The sequence below is a fragment of the Cupressus sempervirens genome, chromosome 7 (assembly GCF_028749045.1).
Source record: "Cupressus sempervirens isolate cs-2001-9-10 chromosome 7, ASM2874904v1, whole genome shotgun sequence".
Lineage (NCBI taxonomy): Eukaryota > Viridiplantae > Streptophyta > Pinopsida > Cupressales > Cupressaceae > Cupressus > Cupressus sempervirens.
This window is the reverse complement of record NC_143124.1, coordinates 829,733,672-829,753,151: the sequence shown is the minus strand read 5'-3', so window position 1 is coordinate 829,753,151 and position 19,480 is coordinate 829,733,672. Positions and strand designations below refer to the sequence as shown.

General features: G+C 33.3%; 1 protein-coding gene across 5 annotated transcripts; it reads right to left on the bottom strand.

Annotated features, from left to right (window-relative positions):
• Positions 1-1,090: 1,090 nt before the first annotated feature.
• Positions 1,091-16,207, bottom strand: LOC149549952 (serine/threonine protein phosphatase 2A 57 kDa regulatory subunit B' beta isoform-like). Of its 5 annotated transcripts, none has more exons than XM_089793151.1 (4): positions 15,927-16,207; positions 14,961-15,067; positions 13,201-14,779; positions 1,091-2,010 (listed from the first exon to the last, which is right to left on the bottom strand). In XM_089793151.1, the coding sequence occupies exons 3-4, from the start codon at positions 14,554-14,556 to the stop codon at positions 1,669-1,671; spliced, it is 1,698 nt and encodes a 565-aa protein (XP_089649277.1). In that variant the 5' UTR covers positions 14,557-14,779; positions 14,961-15,067; positions 15,927-16,207; the 3' UTR covers positions 1,091-1,668. The 5 variants fall into 5 exon arrangements, with proteins under 5 accessions (XP_089649277.1, XP_089649280.1, XP_089649276.1 ...); XM_089793154.1 differs by having other exon boundaries at positions 1,091-2,023; positions 15,927-16,066; XM_089793150.1 differs by having other exon boundaries at positions 13,201-14,616; positions 15,927-16,066.
• Positions 16,208-19,480: the final 3,273 nt, after the last annotated feature.

The following is a 19,480-nucleotide window of genomic DNA, read 5'->3' as shown; positions in this document are numbered from 1 at the left end:
TTCAAAAGAAAATGCATATATCAAATTCATACTAAGTCTGGGGAAATGTTTGTACTTGCAGAATTCAATGAATAGTATTTGTCACCTCCACCTTAGACATAAGACGATTTATGAGAGTGTGAGTGCAACAAGTCAATGCATAATGTGGTCTCCTAAATACATGGAGATATATTTGCAGTTGGTGGGGTACAAGAACTACAAGATAACTAGAATGGAGCATAGCCAATATAAAAAAACACCATACTAAAAAGCAAGAGAAACCAACAAACAAAATGTGATACCGAGATTTACAGAGTATTGTCTAGTCCAAAATAGACGTTGGCAATTTGTCCTAAGAACAAACAGAATATTCGTTGTCCTAAATAATAGAAATAAAATTAACAGAATGTTGAATATGAATTTCTGGATTAAACTGTGTGCAATATTGTTCATCATCAACATTTTGGATCATACTGCATGATCCATCACCATGGATGAAATACTTGAGATAACAGGAATGAGAGAATAGCAGCAGACTGAGAAGTTTAAATAGAAGCAGAGAGAATTATATTAATTATTATGGAATGGAAATTTCATGCTTCTAACAAAATGTTGTTAGAGAAGTTAACTACATCTCCAGTACAAAGTATGATTACCTTTAGCAGGTCTTATGAACTAATCAATGTCACCATTAAAGGCATTGAGCATTTATTGTTAAACTTTGCTCTAGAGCTAAACACATGAATTCTAGACAAGAATGCAACCATACATATTCATAATATTTGGAAATCATAAGCAAGAATTGACCTATGCAATTCATGGAGATCCAATATTTTTTCAGCAATGTCCCAACTTCTTCCAAGAAGCAGAAAATGGGTAAATCGAAGATAAACAGTGGGCTCAGTGTCTAACAGGGTTGGTAGACATTTCTTTATACAAAACTACTAAGCCTGGGCTGACTATCAATTTATAAGTTATCAATAGTACTACTTGGCTTCCAGCAGCTAAGTACTTTACACTTGAATTGTAAAATGCCAATGTCATTTTGATTCAATAAAATCATTAACGATTGATATGAACCAACTGAAGTACAAGGGTAAATAATAACACATTTTGAAAGATGACACACCTCAATTCTTGAAGCCTCTTGTTCCAAACAATATTTAAAAGAGAAGGTTAAGAATTATGATTACCTCAATGCAATTTACTGCTTAATTAATTACATGTTAGGGAGTGTAGTGCAAGTTGTTCATGAATTCGTTGTCAGACTTGCAGCTCTCCATCCAATTAGGAAATGCTAGAGCAATGGTCTGAGACATCCAAAGAATTTCCAAAAGTAACTTGGTACCATTTAAATCATAACACACCAACTAATGAACAGGGATCTCTTGGCCTAGCAGAGCAAGCCTTAAGGCCACCATATAAATCATAGAACACACCAACTAATGAACCGGAATCTCTTGGCCTAGCAAAGCAAGCCTCAGGTCAGGTAACTGCAAATGTCCTCCTATTCTCTCCAGCTCAATCAGAACAGTGTGGCATCCCATCTCCCAATAACACTCCTTACAAATTGCTTCAAAAAGGTGAATGCATATAGAAGTCATCCAAAAAAAAAATCCTTTGAAAAAGTTCATTAGTCATAGTCCATCAGATGGTTTAAAACATAATTTCAGGTGCTTAGTCACTCTGTCAGCTAGCAGGAAGCTTCATTATGGATGCCTCTTCATCAATACATTTGGATGTAATGACCGCTTCCAATTGTTTCCAGGCTATAGCCCGTTTCTCTACATTTTCTCTGGCCTTGTTTTCATTTTCCTGGAACTTCAGCTGGCATTCTTTATATAAGTTCTCATCCATTTCCATAAACATTTTTCTTACATTCATTGTAAGGCCATTCACTGAATGATGCCAATGACTTGCTGTATTCCTTTCTAGTGCTTCGAAAATCAAAGGAAGGATAACATTTCGATTCTGTGCAATCAGATTGACAATGTGATCATTGCTCCAAAAGAAAAGAGCTCGTTCTGCTACCTGCCACTCTGCTCTGTTAGAATCCAATAAAATAGGAAACAAAATCTATTTCAAGTGGGGAACAATTTGGAACTCCGCTGATAATTATCTTATACTAATGCAAAGAACTTTTCAAACAATATAATTTCCCAAAAAAAGAGCAATTGGTCCGTCCTTGAATTTACTAAATAAATTCAAGTCACACATCAATAAAATTATCATTTAAAATTCATGTCAAAAACACTAGGAAGCCAAAGCATGCCATTAGACCCTGATAAAAGAAACACTACGGAAGAATGACATGATTTTGACTGAAAGCGAGGAAATGATGTTGGAAGTTTTTAAAAATAAAACTTCAATGTTCATTACAAGCCACCTCCACCCTGTATCATTTTGGTGCAAACTGCAAAGGATTTACTGCATGGAAAAAATATGTATGCAAATTTCACCTCCTACAGCAGCATTCAAAGAAATGTGTGGCTGTAGCATCTAGAAACTGAATCAGCAGCTCAAATGCATTCAAGAGATGTGATTGCATACTTCAGTTAGGTTTAGAATCCATTGAATTTTTTGCCTTTTCAATAGATGTAGTCAATTTCCAGTAGAGCTTGGTCATTACTAAATAAACAAGCTTGCAGAATAAGCGGAATGTGACGACTTAGGTGTAGTAGCAGTTAAAAGAAAAAGCTGGAAATGTCACTGCTGAAAGGATACAGTAGCCAATCAAAGACTGCCTATCAGGGAAGCAGTAGCTCTTGATGATGACCAATGAAATCCAATCTGCTCATACACAAGCTTCCCAGCTTCAGAATTTCTACAAGAGGCATTGACCTTTCACTGACTTGGGCAACATGAGGATGTTTTGCGGCATCAATGGGCAATGATGATTTTTTTGGTTTATTATAACCCAGTTTTCTTGATATGTTCTTTGAATTTCAATAGGAAATAACTTTACAACAATGTCCTGTTCTGAGGCAAGAACTTCAGGAATAAAAACCTCTAAAATGGCAACCAAAAACTTAAGATTGTGATGATGCAAGATTTCTTTTCAACCTGACCCTTTCTGACTGTTCATTTCATTTTACAGTTTGTTTTAGTTGTGTTGAACAATGATTACCTGTACCTGGGCTATGGATTGCATACTGCACCAAGCAAACAGCTATGTTGTTATATGCATTACTAGTTTATGGGATGCAGGTCAACCATGAAATTAAGGCATTCGAGATGATATTTCTGATTCTCACAAGACAATGAATATTACTTTGATTTAGCATTAATAAACATGTTATCCAAATTGAATAATGAAATGTCAATATGTTCAGATTTTTAAGACAATATTCTTAAATGCTACTCAAATCAATTATGCAACTTGAAACACTTGCAATCACTCCTACTTTGATGATTCTCAGCAACAACACAAAGCTTGCAGTTTTATACAGGGACATACAGAGATACAGATGTTCATGAGGTGATTCACAGGCACCTCAGACTCAAACACAGCTGAATTAGGCTTCTAAGAAACAGAATTAAAATGCAAACAGTTTTGTCTACAAGAAAATGATCAGAATAGAAAATGCCAAAAAAAGAAGGGTGGTGATTTTGAAAGTTCATGGTTATTTAGAAAGTTTCCTGGAAGTTTTGCAGTAATGTTTAAGGCGGTCTTTCCATCATTAGGCAAAGGAAGCAAAAAATTATTGTCAATTTTGTCTCTTGCAATTCATTGGCTTCTGGGCTTCTTTTTGAAGCCTTTCTTGGTGAATTTGTATATATAAACCGTTAAGGGGTCATAAATAATTATCAGCAAAGAATGTTACAATATCCTAACTTTTCTTAATAAAACTGTGAATCAGCTAAGTTCAAAATTATCAGATTAGATGTTATAAGTTGTTATAAACCCTTGAGTTGCTTTATGTGGTGAACAGTGTGCATAGATTGAGAGGGTGTTGATGAGAATACTTAGGGGAGTAGATTGTAATAAAAACACATGCATTTTTCTCAAGTTGCAAGGCAATTGCAAGAATAGCAATGCTGCAAAGATGTTAATTGTGTCCTCTAAGGCCTTGTGATAATTGCAAGAGCGAGAAAAGCTCTTATTTATCTAGATTTCATCCCCAAATTAGGTTTTACAAGGTAATCTCTTGCGTTCATGATCTTATCTTGTGATATTTTCAGTTCATGTTTGTCATCATTCATGCATAAAGAAATCTACTTTTTATTATGCCACTTGAACTACTCATTTCTAAATCAAGTTCACAGCTTTATTAAGAAAAGATTTTTATCTGAGTGATGAGATTCAGTTTGATGAATTGATTTCTTTGCAGCAAGAGATAAACACCTCGAAGTCAACTTGAGAAGTAAGAATCATAGCTAACAAGCAACAAGATGATGCCTCAAATGAGGAAGCAAGATTCATCAATTTGGAATAAGATTTGGTAAGCGTTCTCAATCTATTACAATGCTTGACCAGCAAGAGAAGATTGGAGGCTTTCATGCGTAAGCTAGGAGTTTTGGCGGACATCCCTATAGCAAGTGAGGAGTCATAAAAAGCACAGCCACAAGTCCATTAGATTTAGGATTAAGGTGTCATTAGTTTTGACGCATAAAATATATATTTTATGCATCTTCAGCAGTCTTGGAAGGTGTTCTTGGATGCCTAGGGTGTAAATGGAGAAATAATTTATAATTTAGATTCTCCTATAATCTTGATATAAGCTATCATATGTATTCATAAGCAAGCAGGTGCACTATGGCAGCTGCTGCATTTGATTTTGGACTCATTTAAGACATATTTCTAGTTCTAGAAGCCACAGAAAGGAGTGGAGAATCTTGTCATAACAGATGGAAGTCTCATAAAAATTGGACTCCAAATGGAGTCCTGGATTTGATGATGATGATGCATCGAGTTATGTGTTAAAAAATCCTTTCCGTTATGTTTTCTATTTGAGAATTCATTTATTGAATCCATGTGATGTCACTGACTTTACTATTCTCAGAAAATGCTTTGCCATGGGGTTTGCATGATAACATTGTTTTAGTATACATTGTTTTGATGAAACAATTTACAATTTTGGCTCTCTCTTCGCCAATATATTACAGGCGTGGAATAATGGTTTGCTATTAATGCATGTTTTGGTGCCATTGGAATGCTGTTAGACTTGGTGCTTATTGGATACATGTTTATTGAAGATTAAAATATACCGTTGACTTTCTCTGATAGAATTTTTTTTTCTAAAAGGATTTCTCCATGTAAATCTTGTGTTACTATAGCTTGTTGACTTTATTTACATTGTTGTATTTTACTTCTACACAACTTTTTATGATAAGGTCGTTGCATGATAATTTAGAGAAAAGGAAATGGAAAGTTAAGTATAATGATATTACTACTATTTCAAATAATAATTATAAGATATAGTGTTTGCATTCTAATGTTGATGGTCAAACAACTGAGACTTGTTGCTAGTTACATCTTGAACTGTGTCTATATAAAAACATGATGATGAAAGCTATGACTTCCTTTCAAGAAAGGGAACAAAAGTGCAAATCTGATGTAAATAAGAGAGATTCTTAAAATTTGATTTATTGGGAGGTATACTTGTGTTGCAATGAGGTTCATGATAAAGGTGAAATCATCAATTAAATTTAAAATTATCCTAGTTGCACAGAGAGAGAATCATTCTAATTGTAAAGAGAGGGTGAAAGCAAATGTGAGTGGGCATGTAATGTCCCCAAGTAAGTTTATCTAATTATGGATAAATGAATCTATGTTTCACCATATTTAAATAAACTCAATTCATACCATAAAGATAACAATTATAAGTACATTAGCAAATTGACTATACAGAAGTTAAGAAAGCATGCTCTTCTAGTTATTATACTAGACTAGAAGGATGGTGAAATGCAATAGGTTGCTTGGACAACAAGCTCAATGGCTTTCCTCAAGGGTTTATAGCAAGCCCTTAAGCCTTTCTTAGACGTGTCCTCAAGGTGCTCGGGGACACTGATCTTATCCTACCTTGGGGGACTCGTGTTGGCTGGATTTACACAGGCCTCTCCCTTATTGAATTCCGTCTTGTCCTTTCTTAGATAAGAATTTATAACCAGTTGGAGCATGAGAATTTAAATTAAGGATAGTGTTCAGATGTTGTGTATTATTATCACCATTAGTGTGTATTATGAATAATACGAGTTACTGGTTATAAAGAGTCCCTATCTGTTGGTGCTGTTGTGTACCAATTCCGACTGTAACGTATATTTACAGACCAGTTACGACCTACTAGGATCTCTTCATCCCTGGGAAGTACTTATATTGTTCTACAGTGAGAATCATTACTTACTGCGGTAACATTAATCCTGCTCAGTCTTGTAGCAATTTGGTAATCTGTTTCAGCTATTGTTGGCTGGGTATGCCTCGCGGTAATATATTGTAGATATTATTTTTCTTTCTTCAATTGGATGGGATCAATATAGTTGTTGTGAGGTTTTCACACCATTGCCCCAAAATTCTGTTTGGACCCCCCTTTTTTCTTGATCGCCTCGGCAAATTTTTGGATTGCCCAAAATTTTTGAGTTTTGAAAATTTCACGCCTTGCACCTTCAGGACAAATGTGGGAGAGGGTCAGATTTATTTTTATCCAGTTTCAACTTGATTTTCTAGAGCCACCAATTCTATCCTTAGGCCAAACAAATTTAAAAGTTAATTCCAACTTGGCAGGATAAAATCGTAAATTTTGCACTTAGACATTTTCTTTTGAAAATTTGGATATAATTGTATAAATTTGGATAATTTTCAAAAAATGAAAATTTTGTTAAATCTGGTCTTTTGGAAAATCTTGATTATTTTTGGTGAAAAGGATTAATTTCTGTGATGGTGAAATAAAATTGCAAAATCAATTTTAGGCTCTAGAGAAACAATTTTATTTGTGTTAAAAAGCTAAAATTGCTTAGCTAAATCGATTTGGAGAGAAATTGCAAAAAAATTGGTTTTAATAGATTAAAGTTGCCTTGAAAACTTTTTACCTTTAATGAAATTGGTAATTTAATATTGAAAAAATGGCTTTTGGTTAGCCAAAATCCAAATTTAATGACGTATTAATTACTAAACCCCCATTAAATGGAAATATTTAACACCCTCAAGGCATTATTTAATTTTTTTTTGCAATTTAGAACTGATTGGCAATTTAGAAAGCTAATTTTCATCATGGCAAAATTGATTTTGGTTAAGTATTTAATTGTGGGCCATAATTTTGCATTAATTATTTGTTTTTCTTTCTCTTTGGGTCCAAGAAGAAAGTTGGGTATAAGAGGAGGCCTCTCTCCCATTTCTTCCTCACTTCTCACTTCTCCTTCTCAAGGTGTTGGTGATTTTGCAAGAGCAGATCTGCACTCTTCTTGCTTGGCGAAATTTGTGAGAGCCGAAATTTGTGGAAGATAAAATTCTGATTTTTTCAAGAGGCTGCGATTTTTGCCCTAGGTTGGGTAATTTTATTTGGAGGTGAATTGCATGATAAATTTCTGATTTGCAAGGGATTTGAAGTTCTTAAGGTCAAGTCCTAATTCCGATAAGTCGCTGTAAGATTATTGGTTAAGGTGAATTTTCATCATCTAGAGTTGCAAAGGGTCCTTAAGTTGACATCCTTCTTTTGTTCTAGTCTAAGGATTGCTCTTTTTGGTTCTTCTTGCCTTCTGGTCAACCACTCTACCATCCCGTAATAGGGCGACGAGCATGGAGGATGTTAGTGCAAGTAAAAATCCCAAGCGGGCAAACACTAAGAAAGAGACAAAGAGGATATGATGCCCAAAACTCCCTTCTTCTCGAAAATGAAGAGAACAACCAACACCAATATCGCTACAGTGGACATGATACGGATGAAGGACAGACTAAAGGAAGGACAATCCACATATTTATTTAAATATTTGACAAATAATGAAATTCATTTATTTATTTATTCATTAAAATTCTTATTTCAGATAGGGGATGTCACAGGGCAACATGAAAATTGATTCCTCATTAATTTTGATTACAATGTGTATAGTGCATTACTACATAGTTCAACTTCATAGTTCAAACCCTTACAATCACACATTACAAACTGTAATTGTCAAGCTACAAAAAATCACCAAGTGGGTGAAGCCAATAAGGCTAGCTACCAAAGTACAATCAACCATGAGGCTGTAGTCCTTGATGTTTTAGGAATGGCTTATACATAATTAAATGATGCTACATCATCATTTTTTTTAACGTAAATAATGTGAATAGATTAGTTTTTTTGTAAACTAACTGGCTTTGATCATATATAAGATAATCCAGATTGCCGACAGTGACTTAGTTTAATTATGCATTTAGTTATAACACTACTCTATTGGTGTAAACATGGACTTATCTAATCAGTTTCCCTTTTGGGTCCTTTTTTGACCGGGTTGACTAAGTTTACTTCGGCATTTGTAATAGGCACTAACTATCCTCCAAATAGAATGCACCAAAAGTCAAAACTTTTTTTTTCAGATCTCCAAAAATACAGTGATTTTTTCTCAATTTTTTTGCTGTTTTCGATTAGAAGACATGTGGATCATGAAGAACAGATGCTGAAAATTTTAGGAAATCTGTTGTGTTTTTTATTTTTTGAATTTTGATCAAAGGTGCATTTTATCTAGAGGATAGCCACGTCCTTTGTAATATCCTAGTTTGGTGGAGACATGCACACATGCTGACTCCATCTCCTTTTATCTTTCTTTTGTTGTACATTTGCTTCTCTTGGTGGTGTATCTTATATACATCCACCTCTAGCTCTATATAAGTACACTCCAAAGTTACACAAGTCAAGGGCATCTCACGGAGAGGGACTTGCGAAGTCAAGGACATCCCATAGATGGGGACTTGAGATTCGCAAGTCCCCCCACTGTTGATATTGTGGCAACTGCTCATGTAGTAATGTTTTGTGTTTCTTTGCAAAAAGAAAACTGACATTGTAAAACCCTAAAATGGTCGATTTTAGAGGTTGCCCTAAAATGCTACTATAAGTGGCTGAGATGCATAATGCATTGTAATGTTGGTGTATGTTTTTTCCTAGATAATAGAAAGCTTGAAGGCTGTGTAGGTGGATGTAGCCCAAGTTTTGGGGTGAACCACGTTAAATCTATGTGTTATCTGTATTCATTTTGTTTTCTTCTTATGTTTATGCATATAGCTGCTTATTCTCATATTGTTCCGGATTTGTCAAACCCTAACACCGACAACTGCATTCCTGTTGCCAACATGTTGTTGGGATGCAGGAACATTTAAGAGACGCTCTTGACCATCCTAGAGATGTCTCCCATTGTTAGCCGGCATCAACATGGAAAAAAAAAAGAGAAATTTTTTATTCATAATTTGATATTCAATATTCAAAACTGTATTTTGTATTGGGTATGTTACTATGATGCAATTTTGCTATGTTCAAAGATTTGGTATTATTAGTTCTTACTTCTTATATTATTATGCATCATTTCATAACTAGCATTTCAAGCACTATATGTATAGCATATTATAGCAACCCCCGCCCCTCACTCAACCCCATGTTGCCATCCCACCACCATCCTCAAATTGAAGCCCTTTTTTCCCCCGTCCCAAAAACCAGTGCTCATGTTATACTAGTGCACTCTTTCCTGTAGGCACATTGCCTCCATTTTCTATATTATTGTTATTCTATAATGTTGATTTTTCGATTTTTTTGTGATTAGCTCTTAGGCATCCTGCTCTTGTGAAAGCTAACTCTATAGCTAATTCTAAGATGGTTTTAAAGCAAGAGATTGTTTCGAAAGTCCATCTTTCTAAGATCTGGGATTCTAACTTTTTTATACTTTCTTGAAACTAAGTGTACTCTTTCCTTGTATTCTAGCATAATCTACAGAATCAGAAAAGTTGAGTGACTATATTGTAGGGAGTTCTTATTTATGATATATCTTGCAGGCAGATTATGGTGTTAGGTGGAGTAGATTGGTGTCCATGTGTAAGGAGTCAAAGGAACAATGGTCATATGTCATCCTAAAGAAAGTTCCATAGTAACATAGAGACGCACCCCCCCCCGCCCCTCGTTTGTCCCACATCTCAAAGACGAGGACACACTGGGGACTTGGGGACTCCGTCCCCCCATCCCCAATGACACCGCCAGATTCTGCCACCTCCGTCGAAGATGGGGGGCCATTCTAGTGTTGACTATTTGCTGATTCGACTATTTATGTTCTATATTTGATGTTCCAATTCAATGCAATGTTCAAGTACTTACTCTTTTACATCTTTATATCTTATATTGCAATACATTTTCCATAACTAGCATTTTAAGTACCGTATGTATAGTATATACAACCCCCCCATCGCTTGCCACTGTTCCTCCACCATCCCCAAACTAAGGCCCCTCTGTCCCCCCTCCCAGAAACTTGTCCCCCCATCCCCCAGGGCAGTGTAACTATGAAAGAAACATATCTTCCTACTTTGAATCATGAAGTTGAACAAGGCAATGAATAAATTATAAGGTACCCTTACCATCACCATTGCAAGATCGAAGTTCAAAAATGCACAAAACAATCTCATAAGGAATAAAGATAGTTCCTAATGTTGATACTTGAGTCTCCAACATTCTTCTCATGCCTAATTTGATTCAGTCGTTCTTCATCAAATACCTTGGTGATCCTATAGACAACATAATCATTTAGCACTTGTGAAACCCTGATAACCATTTGTTGCAGAAAGATATAGAACACTTAAATGAGTAAAAAATGCAGTTTTAGAGCCTTTATAAAGAAAAAGGAATTTATTAAAATAATATCAATAGATCAGCATATAATGCCAATGTCTAGCAGTAGTATCAGACAAAAATCCAGTTAAATTCTCAGTCAAGACAATTTTGAAATATCAGGATGTTTGGACACAAAAACTCAGCCAGGCTCTTGAGATCCAAAATATTGTGATATTTAAAAGGTCTCTGCTTCTACAAGCAAAATAAGGACATAGTCAAATACAAGTTCATCTAGTGCACATACGTACAAGTTGTAGCATTTTAAGGAATTTTTCCAAGAGCCCAAATGTATACTGCCAAAGAAAGTGATTGAGCATTAGCTCCTTTTGCATACCTTTAAGAATATGTTTGAAGATGTAGTATAGATTGTTTAGCAGGAATATGTTTGAAGATGTAGTATAGATTGTTTAGCAGTTAAATTTTTCTTTCACATGTTGTAGAAATTAAAAAATTGGTTGTGCAAATGACAAAGTATTGCCTGAGTTTCCCAAATTTCTTTTGCTACAGCCATCTTTGAGATTTTCTAGGTTTAAAATTTTGAATTTTCCTCTGTGGAAATCAACAAAGCTGGGATATTTATTGAAAGGATAGGGAAATTACATGTCAAAGTGCAAGAGAGTCTCAAGCTAAGTTCAAAGAGAGACATGATCAACATAAAGTTGGTCAGAAGTTTGAAATTGGAGATGACATATGATTGCTATTTGCAATAAGAGAATTCAAAACACTTGGGTAAAGTCCATTGAGACTCTTAAATAAGTGTGTCCTAATGCATTTGGATTGAATTAGCCTCCACACAAGAAATTATATTCCATTTTGAATGTTCAAAACTTACACCTCTTCAAGATTTATATTTTAGCTAACCAAAAATGAGATATTTTATAAACATCAATCAAACACCCTACACCTATTGCTCATGAAATGTAGGACAAGGATGTAGCATTGCAAACTAAGGACAGGACGTCAAGGAGGGAAAAACAACTAAGTCAAAGTTGACGAATGTGCTTGGCAGCACAGTTGGCAAGTCAGAGATATTTTCCACAATGAGTCACATCAAAGAAGCAGTTCCTAAAGGCCTAGTGTTCTTTTTGGGTGCTGTTCTAGGTGGTCCCATAGGCTGCTTTGGCCTCATGGACGTTAATAAAATCTTCCATTCATTCATTCACTGCATAGTTTTTTGAGTCAAACTCATATGACCCATATTTAATGAATAGTTGTTCACACGAATCCATCTCTCAAGAGACTGAATGGTCCACTTAGCATTTGGTGCATCTAGGTGATGCTTGCAGAATCGAAGATGAAGAGCAGTTACCAAGCAGGGCCAAGTGATATCGAGAAGATGAAGTGTGGGAACTTTTCCTTCATCAAGTTTCTATGCCACAGGGGTGAGACTCCTCTCAAAAAGGAGAGAGACAAAAATGTGTTATTCTAGAATAACATGAGGTCAAGGAGCAAAAACAAGAAAGGACAATTGCCAAGCAAATAAAAGGATAATTAAAGAAGAAAATGGGGGAATTTTTCCCTCATCAATTATTTGTACTTCAACAGTCAAAAAAATTCCTAGTTGGGTAGAGACCAGTCTGAACTATTCATGGAAAGTTAAAAAGTTCATCTTTCTAAGCCACTGTACTATCCTTAAACACTAGTAAAATAGACCAAGCATGTAACTCTCCTGATTTGATGATTCTCTTCAACAGTAAAATATTGAAGATTGTACAACCATTTAGATTAATTGCAGATTGTCCTAAGATGATCTTAACACTTCTAAATCAAGAACAGTGAAAGCAGGTTTCTATGAAACAAAGCAGGAAATAACAAAAAGTTGTCTCTGACAAAGTCACTAGAAACAAGAAAGTCACAGCTGAAAGTGTCATGGCAGTTTTTGTTGAATGGTTCGAATTGGTGTCTCTTCTGGTCCTTTGAGTTTCCTGCTTCTTGTTATATCCCTTTTTGTTGAGTTTGTATATGTACATTTTAAAGGAGCCATCTTAAGGCATTCATTTATTTCTTTCATGCAAAGATTGAGTCTGTCTTTATTGAGAGTTCTCTACAGAATTGAATGCAATAAGAAAGTTTACATTTGCAGCAAGTTGCAGAGCAATTGCAAGTGTAATACAGTAGATATACTCTTGTAGAGTTTCTTCCCATAGTGAGTTCCCTATGGAAACCTTTTTTGGTCTCTGCTAAGTCTTGTGATGTTTTCAGTTCAAGTTCGTTTCAATTTGTGTGTTCAATAGACTATCTTATTTACAACACTCAAACAACTCAATTCTAAGCACAAGTTTACTGTTTCCTAAGCGAATGTAAATTACTTGAGCAATAATATATGATTTGATTAAAACTTACACACTTGATACCGAAAACTATGCACAATCGTTATGGAATTCATATTCTAATTATGGATTAAAATGAACAATAAATTAGAGGAAGTTCAATTACAAACCTGGAAATGTAAACATTGCAGGCAACGGCCAATCTGTTGAAATAAAGGGACCATGCAACATTGCAATTCTGGGGATTGAATTATTTCTAGAAGTTCCTCCAACTCACCCAGAAGCATAACTTCCTTCTGGCTATTTGTTACAGGCCAAAACTTAAGCAGACCCCTGACAACAGTATCTATCAATCTGTAGTCTTTTTCCACAAACTGAGTGATACAGTATGATAATTGTTGATGGTAAAAAGAAATACATTTAGGTCTATGCAGAGGAATAAGTACCCTTGCTAAAAAGAGTTTGTGCTCTTCTTTTAGAGGCAATGCAAAACCATTTATTATGCTCCCCAGAATTTCTAGCAACTCCCCGATACCATTGTGTCTCTCTGTTTCATAAATGAATCGATAGAATATATTGTTAATTGCCTTCCGTATGAAAGGCCTGTGCATCATATATTTCCCATAAATGCGATGCAATATAGTCTTTGAATACTCTCTCTCACGGGGATCTTCAGAATCAAACAGGTCAAGTAGTCTCATCACAAAAATGCGGTCTATATACCTCTTTGCTATTCTGGGATCTGTATCTGTAGAAATTATATATTGTAAGAAGACCTCATACACTAACTGCAAATGTGGCCATGCAGGTTCCATGCAGGTATCCTCTTCTTCTCTATCAAATTTTTCAGATCCCGTATTTTCATGGTATGCTGGAGGCATGGAACGGAAAAGGTTCACTGCAAGCATATTGGCAATATCCCTGTGAATGCTTTCTGTAAATTTCCCTGCTCCATATTGGATATAGTCAACAATCTCAAGTAAGGCTTGCCGCTTGATCTCTTTTTCTGTAACATTCGCTTTGGGGTCCAAGAAATCATACAATTGACAGCAAAGACTCAACTTTTTGATTAATAAGTCATGCCTTTCAGATACAGGAACATCTCTTAATAAAGGAAGATTTTCAACAGTGACTGTACTATCCATGATAGAAATAGAATCTTCGGGACCAAAATCATCACCTGCCATATTCATTAGGTCACTCACTTCCATTTTACTCACTTCCATTTCTGATGTATGCAAGGCAGGAGTAGGGACTGCAAGAGCCATAGCAACTCTACTGTCTGAGTCATTATTTACAGCTTCTGTTGACTTTAACGTTTCGACATTTGAAAGCAGCTCAGCATTCACAGGGCTTAATCCATTTCTTGCAGGGGAAGTCACCTTCTCCACGGAGACCTTTGAGGGCTCATCCAGAACTCTCACAGTATGTACAGGCACCCCTGTTCCATTGGTCTCAGATTTTGCATTGGTCTCAGATTTTGCAGGTTTGCGACTTGGCCGCCTGCCCATTAATTTTGCAAACATGTCTGTAGACTGTTTTAAGCTGATGCTGTGATTTGAATGCCTTTAAAAGCATATAAAGCTCTGCACATTAAGTATAATTCAGTAGACACAATTACATGTACAGCCCTGATCAGCAGACTACAATATCGCGGACCTATAAGCTGCAGCCATCTAAATCCTTCCACTAGGCTACAATTTGGTTCTTAATCATAAATGCCAATTTGAACCCTCTCCAAAGCTTGCACTGAAAAATGGTTCTTCATTAGAGACAATCATCTTTATGAAAAACGGACCACCAATAATATTAAGGCTTTTCAGCTGTGTTGAATCCTCAAAAGCCGTAGAGATCTGTATCTCTGGCCTAAATTCAGTATAGAGAGATGGAAGTTATAGACTAGAGAGATGGAAGTTATAGACTACGTTACCTTGATAACATAAACTGTTAAAGGATACCATCAGCTCAACCAAGCATTGTCTTCATCTTATGTGTGAATAACGGCCATCCAGCTAACTAAGACTTACGTGCAAAAACCTGCAAAATAAAAGTTAAATCTTATCGTTAAAGCCACTCATAAATTGATCAGACAAACAGAAAATAATGCCAATAGCTCAACCAGCATAAACTTGACCTCATTTGTACAGAAAATCGCACTGATAAAGTGCTTATGCACACTTTATAACATATAATCACTTGATCTGACAGACAGAAACACTAATGCTTAGAGCTCAATCGAAGACTAGGCTTGAACTGATTTTGCATCTCATATTTCAACCATTTCATACACAAATAAACATCATAATATGACGGCTACAGAAACGCAAAATTAGGGGCACAAGTCCTGATATTGTCTGTGAGAAAACATCATAACCTCCATACAGATCTTGTTCCGCCCAGGCTCATATGGCATGGGTTTGAAGTGTTTCACATTCATTTTAAAGTAATTAAAGTTTGGGAAAGCCAAATTTATTTTTCTAAAGCACTATTATGTTGTAATTTTGAAAGTTTATCAATCAAATTATAGGGAGAAAATCTATGAAAATTAAAGGAAAAAAATCTCAGAGGCTGGAACCGGAACGTACCTTCAGAGTAATTTTAAGTAAGCTTCATTGCATAGGGTTTCAAATACAGTAATGGAAGCATATTTCGATCTAACACAAAAAGAGCACCAAACAGAATTTGGGTTTCTTCTGAATCACACAAAAAATTGAACCAATTCCAAAACAACTGGCGGCGTAGAAGAAAACACTTATATGTCACAATCCGATGCCCTAGAGAATCTTTTCAATAAAACTGACACCAATAATGTTATCCTTGTCAAATTAAGGAGATTAACTGCGATCGAACCCAGTTTAGATTTTGCAGTTTAAAAAGGTACAAGATTTGATTTTACCTGCAAAGTAGCATCCAGAATTAGGAGTTCGATCTTGACGACCACAACGGAAGTGGAATTAATGGAAATAATGGTGGATTTTGGAAGTCCCAATTGGTCTGGAAAGCCGACGAGGATTCAAAGTATGAAAATGATCGTGGAGTGAAAGGCAATAATAGATCAATCGGATATTTTACGAAATCTACCGTGGGATTATTGAGGTTGAGGTGGCATATTCATCCCAAGCTTAATGGAGAAACTGTGGTAAAGAGGCTTCCAGACAAATTAAAGTGGGACACAATAATAAGAATCAATCGGGCAACTTTGTTTTGTATGCCCACGTGTGAAATCGAACGTCTCTATTTTGGGAGCATTCGAGATTGCTGTTAGGTGGAGTTCTATTTTTCCTTTCTTAATTGTTGAAGATTTTTGAGTCATATTTTTTAATACTTCTAAATAACTTTCAGAAATGTTATAAATGATTTTTTATAGCATTAAAAAATTAAATATGGGTTATATTTTGATTCTTTGTTTATAATTGCATTAGAGAAATGAAAAGGACATTTCAAATAAAAGTGACTAATAACTATGTAGATTAAGATGTACTTAGATTTTTTTAATAAAGAAAGTTAAGAAATTAAACGCAGAGTCTTGGTCGTTTATCGATAATATAAAAAAAGTTAGTTAAGAAATAGTTATAGAAGAAAATAATAATTGATGAGTCAATTATAAAAATTTATTCAAATTATTAATTGTCTATATAATTGAAATTGTAAAGAGGTTTTATGATTTGACTATTTGAAATTTCATCATCAAGACTCTTAAGAAGTAACCTTACTAATAGATTACATATTCAATACCTAAGTAGATTCCTTCACTTGTAGGCCAAGAATTTGTGGACATTTTTATGGAAACAACACCTCTCTTGTACATATTACTCTGTGATATTTATTTGGACTCTAAAATAAAAGAAGTTAAATTGTGGCATAAAATGTCATTTCCTAAAAAATGTCACTTTGTTTGGAGACTTATAGAAACAAATAAATAGATATTTATTTAAAGATGAGTGCAAACTCATTAAATTTGGGATAATTCTCTTCTCACTATAGTTGAAATAAAAACTAAGAACCTTCTAAGACATATAGAACTTTGAAATGTAACTAATTGTGACTATGTATGTTTACATGATATGGTTACAATACTTCCTTCTAAAGTTTCAAAGCTTCTAGTAGATTAGTTGATGATAATGTTGTGGATGGTCATATGGGGCCTTTTTACAAGACATGTTTTAAGATTAGATGGTGTTTGGATATAAGTTTGAGAGTTTATAGTTTTTGTTGATATTGGTGATAGTTATGTTTTGATGTTCATAATTAGTTGTAAATGAGTCACGGATATCTCTTTTCTACTTACTACACTCCCCGTTGTGGACCTTATTATGTTGCTTTAATATCAAAAACTAAAGTTGACTAAGAAAAGAAAGTGACAAATTTTTGAGATTCTTAAATAGTGTATCATTATTTTATAAAAACTAATCTAAGATTTTGTTGGAGGAATGTGATAGTTATAAACATAGTCTTGATAGTTAAATAAATTTAAACTTTTAATAAGAAACTTGTTTTCTAAAGGTTTTGTATTAAATTAGACATTGAGCAATCGTGTAATAATTTTATTTTTTAAAATAATAATAAATTTTACCCACAGGTGATCAATATGAACTATTTGATTTGAATGCTTGAACATAATCTTCTAGAGGTGTTTTTATACAACTCAATGCATGTATAGTTGATGTTACATCACCATACTGTCTAAAACTCTAAACGATATTTTATACTCTTAACATACTCAAAAAAAATTCAAATTTATGTAGAAATCATACTTATTTAGAAACTTGAAAAATGTGAGAACTCTCTTCTAATAAAAATTAAATACACAATATATAAAATTAAAAACTACAAATTAACAAAGTGATTTGATTTTGTGTTATAGGAGCATTTTTTTGGAGGGCTCTATATTGAAATTTTCTCTAAATTTTTGCTACAAACAAACTAAAGCACTTAATCTTATTTACATACTTCACTTTTAACAAATACTATATTAATTCAATCAAACAAAGGCACTTAATCTTATTTACATGTTTCACTTTTAATAAATACTATATTAATTTGAAACAATTATATTAGTAGGTTGAGTATTGGTAAGCTTTTTAAAATAATTTTTTAGAAAAGAAGACACTTATAGCCATTTAGATATTATATAACTTAACAAATAAATAAAAATTATTAAATTTAAAGAAATAATAAATCAAATAAAAATACTATATTACTTTGATTTGCTATTTTTTTAAAATTTAAATTAACTATTTTTTATCATGTATTTTATTAATTTTTCTAATTTTTTAAAGAAAATTACATGGCTTTTATTTTTATTTCACCCTTTTAAAAGGATTTTTCTAATCTTTTTAAAATGAATTCAAATTAATATAAAATTAATGACATGAAATAAAAGATATTTCAAAATTTTTTATAACTTTACTTTTGAATACAATACATTGCATTTTATGGTTTGTGTAATAACTTTTTAATAGTCTAGGATTTGTATTTCTATTACAATTTTCTAGGCAAGTACCACTATTGCCTCCATTAATTTGCACCAATCACCAACAACTATTTTATTTTAATTGAAAATCTCTAAAGCTTTTTAATTTATTTACAAATTTCATACGTTGTAAAAATTATTTATCACCAATTTGATTGATTGATTTATTTTGCTAACCCCTTTCCTCTAAGGGCACAATTATAGGAGGAGATGAATTAATAAGATATATTATATTAATTTGAAAACTAATTTTATATTAAATATATTACATATTTAAAAAATAATCACAAAACTATATATTATAGTTATATAAAAAGTTTTTACCTTTTCTATTTATTTATTTTTAAAAATCACTTGTGATCTCAAGCTCGTGTTGTCATCTCTATGTATTTAGCTTTTGATTTTTAAAATTGATATAAATTTTAGTTTTAAAATTATTTTAATTTATTTTTTAATATTAGTTTAGTTTTTTATTTAATTTTTTGTATTTCTCTTATTAATTTTTCATAATAAATTTTTTGATGAGTTTTTTAAAATAATTTTTTTCATATTTGATAAATTGAATTTAAATAAATAATATTTATTAATCTATTTAAAAGATTTTAGTAAATATTATGTAATTTAATCAAAAATTATTAATAATCTAATTTGTTCAACTGTATTTTAAATCTCCACTTTTAACTATTATTTTTCTTTTCCTATTTATTTAAAAAATAATTACTTGTGATCTCTACATTAGCTCATGTTGTCATCTCTATTTATTTAACTTTTAATTTTTTAAATTGTTTTAGGTTTTTGTTTTTATATTATTTTAATTTATTTTTTATATTAGTTTAATTTTTTTTTTAAATATTATTTTTTAGTTTTGCAATTTATTTAGTCAATAGATTATTTGTTAGAGACGTCATTATTATTTCTTTTTTTTTGTATTTTTGTTATTAATTTTTCATAATAGATTTTTTTATGGGATTTTTTAA

Bases quoted from the DNA above. Each gene is read 5' to 3' on its own strand.
- LOC149549952 (XM_089793151.1), bottom strand. From the start codon at position 14,556: ATGTTTGCAAAATTAATGGGCAGGCGGCCAAGTCGCAAACCTGCAAAA. The intron at 2,011-13,200 runs GTTTGTAATTGA...GCAGAGTGGCAG, and splicing joins TGCAATGTTTACATTTCCAG to GTAGCAGAACGAGCTCTTTT.